Here is a 6,086-nt window from a genome sequence, read left to right on the forward strand (position 1 = left end):
TTATTTTATGTTTTTTTTTCCTTTTGATTTTTTTTTTTTTTTTTTTTAAATCATTTTTAAGAATAAACTAGATTTTTAATGAAATTAAAGTTGGAAATAGTAAATATCAGAAACATAGATTGCAGATGGGGACTGGACAGAGAATGAATATATAAAATAAATAGAAAAGGCTCTTAATAGTAAAGAGCCAAGGGAGCGGTTAGGGCCAAGGTAGAGTAAGATTTGTTTTCCTGATCAATGTCGATTACCTATAATAAATAATTGAAAATACCCAATAAGTCTACTCACCCGACTTGACTGAGAACTGTAAGATGGCCGATGGTGCCGGTAGCTTCTACGATACTTCTTTCGCTTGTAAGATCTGCTATGGCCACTGCTTTCGTGTGAATGGTAATGACTGCTGTGATCAGAATCATGGTAGCTGTGGCGACTTGAATAATTTGTACGATCTGGACTATAGGAATTTTCATCAGAATGGGCCCTGTCACGATGATGATGATAATGATGATGGTGCCGTCTTCTTCTTCGATCAGGACTGGAATAAAAGAAAAACAAGGTATATTTGGAGTTATTACAACTTTACAACATACAATCTTCTAGTTTTTAAGCTCCAATCCTTAAACTGCCTTGATCTTCCTCTTTTCCCTTTCAAGACCCCACATGTGCCCCCTTAACTCCCATACCAGTGAATTTGCCCCAACTCTCAATTATAGCTCCATAATCACTTTAATTGCATCCACTCTGTCCATGTTGGCCATAAACTCTGTAATTACACTATAGAAATGAAATAGGGTGATGTCTGTGTGAGCACTCCTGGGGACACAATACCTAGAACATTTCCAAATCTATAGGCATACATTTCAATTCATCAGGCTACCACTTTGTTTGTTGTACTATCTTACACCACGGACCTCACATTTGTAAACAGAAAGCAAAGTATTTCATATTCACCCTTAGTACTACTACTACTCAAAGAATTAACATAACTTTTACAATGCTCTATTCATTATACACAACATTACATACAACAAACACAATTACAATCCTCTATTCATTCACTTTCTCCTTTTGGAGCCTGTTGGTTGCATGCACACATGCATGTGCTGCCACCTGCCTGCTTCTATGATCCTATCCCTTCACTTTATTAACACCTGATAATTCTCCTCTTTCCTTAGCTGTACTTTTTTTTTCCCCCACATCCCAACCCATTGACTTCTTCCTGTTCCCATTTTCTTGTGGATGCATATTCGTTTGTACATACACACATACATGTATTTTATACACATCTATGTATAAATATATATAACAAACATACCATCCAGTATTTAATTCTATTAACTCTTTACCTGCTACAAGGCTTTATTTCAATATAATATTCAGAACTCTAAAGGAACAAAAAAGTTCAGGTCAGATTCAATTTTATCCATACATGAATTAAAATGCCACTAGGCTTGATTGCCTTTTATCCCTAGTGTCAATAAAATACTGTCATGTACTGTAATTGGATTGTTCTATAATATAATCCCATACCGCAAATTTGCGGTCTTGTGCCAATGAGAAAATCTTATAAGGTTATATAAAAATCACCCTTCTAGCATGTCATCACCCTGAAAACGTATAAAATTACAGACTAGAAAATAAAAGGTAAGTAGTTACTTTGTCTCTCTGTTTCAATTTATACATTTCATGGTTTTAAAAATACAAGAAAAAATACATTTGCATCAGAGCTGTGTTTGTTTTGTTTTTCTTTTCTTTTCTTCATAGTTCTTTGACAGACGAAAATAAAATGACATTTCTTTAACTGCTCTATATTAATATAATTAGTCTGAGATTAAACCTCATTGGATAAAACAGCAATTGTCTTTATTAGCAATTAGTAATTTACAGAAACAATGTAATATCTGCTCCAAATTTTGGGGACATTAATTATTTCGGCAGCAATTTATTTAAAAGACTGCTAAGCAATTTTAAAATGCAAAGAAATATTTGGTAAATATTATCAAGTTTCCCATGTTATTTAAAATGATAGAAACAATAGAAGAGCTATTAAGGAGGTTGCAAAGATATAATGCTTATACTAAGACATGGTATCAGAGATTGTATTTATGGTACAATATATGAAAGAATGATATTTCACAAGGAAGAAAGAGTATTTTATATCGTTTATTATGACCCACCTCACTCACTGTCTCCAAAACACAAAGAAATTAAAAGTAGAATCTAATTAGCATTGAGCTCAGTGCAAAGTTTAATGTCCATCAATCTAGCCCCCATAAGAACTATGAAACAACAACTTTTGATATCGCAAAGGCTTAGGTAATGATGACAACAAAGACAGTAATGGGTGGCAGAGTCTACTAAAGTTTAACAGCAAAACAGAAATGGCTTTCCTCAATATTTTTGTGCATCTATTAGTGTTTATCTTCATGCTTAGCTGGTTTTTCTAGATAAACTTACACAGCAAACAACTAGTGGTGATGAACCGATAAGAGAACCCAATTTGTTAGAAATAACAGCTAAATACCCGTCTAATTACACTTTGCCATCTAAGAAAGGAAAAGACAGCGCTTAATATGGTCCTATATATTCCTAAAATGACGATGTCTACCAAATTGATCTACGTACCAGCAAGATAGCTCAGCAAAAAGAAAATAAATGGCAGTTTTTAGACAAAGCTGATTTATAGGCATTAACATCAACATCATTTTTACATCCACTTTCCATATTGGCATGGATTGGAATGGACATTGTATGACCAAAACCAGTAGTTTCATTGAGAAATGTGCATATGGATAATACTTTGACAAAGTAAATGCATAGGAGATCAGTCACCATTTGTGAAATACATCCAAACTAGAGATAAAAGGTCTTAGGAACTAAATATCAGGTCCAGAAAACAGAACTAGCAATCAAAGTGTAGAAAAGAATGAGTGAAATACTTGGATTTTCCTATGAAACTGAATTTCTTTAGGAACTATAAACTGAGTGTTAGTCACATGAAGGCAGCATTAGATAATGAAATGTGCCTCACCATTTTTATTTTTGGATTGTCAGGCTGATAGGAAGAAATTCCTCAATCTGTCAATAGCACCAAGTGTAAGCAGATTTCTTGCTTGTAAAGATCTAGGTTTTTGGCTGCTATTGACTTACAAATCAATCCACTTCAAAACTTTTACAATCTCACACAGCGATATCTACATAAGACACGACCATCTCCATGGATTTTCCAAGGATTAATGATGCACCAATCCAAAAGTTATTCCTAGTCCACAAGCAGATGTTGGATTGACCATCTTTTCCCAAAGGCAAGGCATCAAAATCACAGTGACTCTAGACTACATTTTCATAATTTTAATCATTTTACTTTGTCGACATAGGTTAAACACTATGCATCAATTCTTCTTGGTTCTATGTCATCTTTTATTTGAAGTACATGGCTTTTCCTTAAGTCTTTCACTACTACAGGTACTTTCCATACTCAGCATACACCATTTTTGTTTTTACTCAGATATTTTCCAACTGAGTCAGGTCTATATTCATGCAACTGCTTATGCTCAAAAGCTGGTAATTTCATGATAAGCAGCTCTTTAAACTTGCACTCTGGATTTCCTACAAATTAACGCATCAGATCCAATGGCTTGTATTTAGTTCACAGTAGGTTTTCAATATTCAGTACCAATGTCTCACCACTGTGCAGTATCACACTCTTCACTGATGTTATAAGGTCTACATTTTGTACTAAGGGAAACACTCTTTGTCACTAACTAAAGTAGTGGTGCCCTGAAGTTCTTTCACTATTTTACTCTACTTATACTTTCACTAAAACCATCTCTAGCGCTGATTACTCACCCATTTAAAATAATATATATGCTATCTACCAAAGCCATCTTGTGGACTTCGAGTACCACTACTACTAACAGTTCCTGTATATTTAGTGAAAGATCAATTTACGCTAGCAAATTAACATTAAAAAAAATTATGGTGGCTGAAGTAATGACAATTTAGGTATTGTTTTACCAACAAATTAAAATTTTAATTTTAAAAAATTATTAAAAACCAGCTAAATTGCGGTCGAATTAGAAGAGGTAAGACTATCTCCCTTCAAAACAGTGAAGTAGCATATTCAAGGGAGATAACCTGAAAGCTATTTGAGGAGACTTTTGAATAGAAAATTTTATCAAATTGCAGTGTTTAGAGCCAATGCTGAAACATTGCATATATATATTCTAAGAGTAGTAACCACTTATTTAACAATTAAGTTTTAGACTTGGATAATCACCAATTAAAAGTAAACCCATAGGCAGCTTGTATATCATCATTTAGTCCTCTTTCCATGCTGGCATAGCTAGGACATTTTGACAGGAACTGGGAAATTATGCCAAGCTCTACTGTCTGCTTTGGTGTGGTTTCTTCGGTTGGATGCCCTTTCTAACAACAACCACTTTACAAAATGTACTGGGTGTTTTCTTTTTTTTTTTTTCGTGACACTAGCAGCAGTGAGGTCACCAGGTAACTTGAGACAAGACCCCCTCCTTAGTGGGGAGTAGTATGAAGGAGGTGGCTTTGTGCCAGGTAATGAAAAGTTAGAGTATGAACAGAATGACAAAAACAGAAGATATATGGCTACCTTAGCCAGAGGGAGGGGGAAGAAGAGAGAGATTAAGTAGGTGAAAAAACACTTGGAGAAAATTATCCAACTATACAGATTGTTCCTGCAAGACCATCAACCAAATCATGAAAGATGCTTCCATGCATTACAGACCAGAAGCCTCCCAAAGTACAGATGGTTTTATTGGTTTCTTAACCAACAAGGATGACTCTATGCAATCACTTGACCTACAAGAAATAATCAAACTGCCTTCAAATCTCATCCTATCATTTTAAAATAAGAAAGAAACATTGAATAGACTCCTAACTACATGGACAAGATAGCCTTGGCTGAAATACCTTTTATCGTAGGCTTGCTTGAAAGAAAACAAAGCCTAGCCCCAAACCACCATAACCTATTGGTATACAACAAGGGTGTCTAACCACTACTTGGTGAAATGCACAGTATGGTCTCCCACAAAGCAAAGGTATGGTACAGGTGGAACAGTAGGGCTAAAGATCAAACTAAATTCTTTGATTGATTACTAATGTTCCATAGGTCTGCTCCAGAGATGATCTGAGGTTAAGTAACAACAATACTTTCACAAGTTTCAGAAAAGTTATGGAAAACAACTTCCATCAAGAGGTAATTTAGTTTACAAGTTCCAACCAAAAAAATATTTATGACAACATAAAATACAAACTTAACTGTACAACTAAAATAACTTTTCAAACTTAAAACCACTTCAAACACAAACCAACATTATTACACTTAACCGAAATAATATTCAGCCTCAAGCATCTAAGCATTTATAGCAACAGAGCAAATTATGATAATTATATTAATTATCAATGAGAAGCATACATTTAAAATGTGTGTTGCTCATACCAACATACAAGGTATATAACATAATAACATTCTTGACTGGTAAAATCATCTCATACCAAAATTGCCAAACTCCCAGAATTTGGAAACTGGGGAAAAATATGGTTCTAAAACCTAAAAAAAAATTAAATCAAGGCATCTTCATCAAGACTTTTTAAGTACACTCTAAACAAAGGAATTTTTTTTAAAAATAAAAATAAAAAAAACTCGGCTTACACATTCCCTTTTTCTATTCACAATATGGATTTAGTCACTACATTATCACCACACTACTAACTATCGACAAAAAACATGAAACTTAAAAGCAACAAGTTAACATTAGCAAACGTTTTGACTGTTTCCTGCCCTCACTTATAAAGAAAATACTAAATATCTCCTTAAAACAACACGAAGAACAGGCTAGTTAATTATTTAATGAGTTGCCAAGTGTATAGCATGTTCAGAATCTGTTATTTTTCAATATATACATGCGAAAGTGAGAAAGAAATGAAGAGGGTGGTCTTGGGATGTGCTAGAAACAACAGCCAATTCTCCCTTAAATCACTGAAAATATTTACTTTTTTTCTTTCTTTTTACCGAAAAGGCTTCTAAGTGCAAAAATTGGCCAAAATCG

General features: G+C 34.0%; 1 protein-coding gene across 1 annotated transcript in view; it reads right to left on the reverse strand.

Moving 5' to 3' along the window:
* LOC106877139 (dual specificity protein kinase CLK2) overlaps positions 1-6,086 on the reverse strand; it is an 84,125-nt gene that overhangs the window by 46,256 nt on the left and 31,783 nt on the right. Inside the window, exon 3 of the mRNA XM_014925954.2 lies at positions 289-535. Within this exon, the coding sequence (XP_014781440.2) occupies positions 289-535 (247 nt within the window). The remainder of the gene's footprint in view (positions 1-288; positions 536-6,086) is intronic.

Source organism: Octopus bimaculoides, chromosome 4 (genome assembly GCF_001194135.2).
Source record: "Octopus bimaculoides isolate UCB-OBI-ISO-001 chromosome 4, ASM119413v2, whole genome shotgun sequence".
Lineage (NCBI taxonomy): Eukaryota > Metazoa > Mollusca > Cephalopoda > Octopoda > Octopodidae > Octopus > Octopus bimaculoides.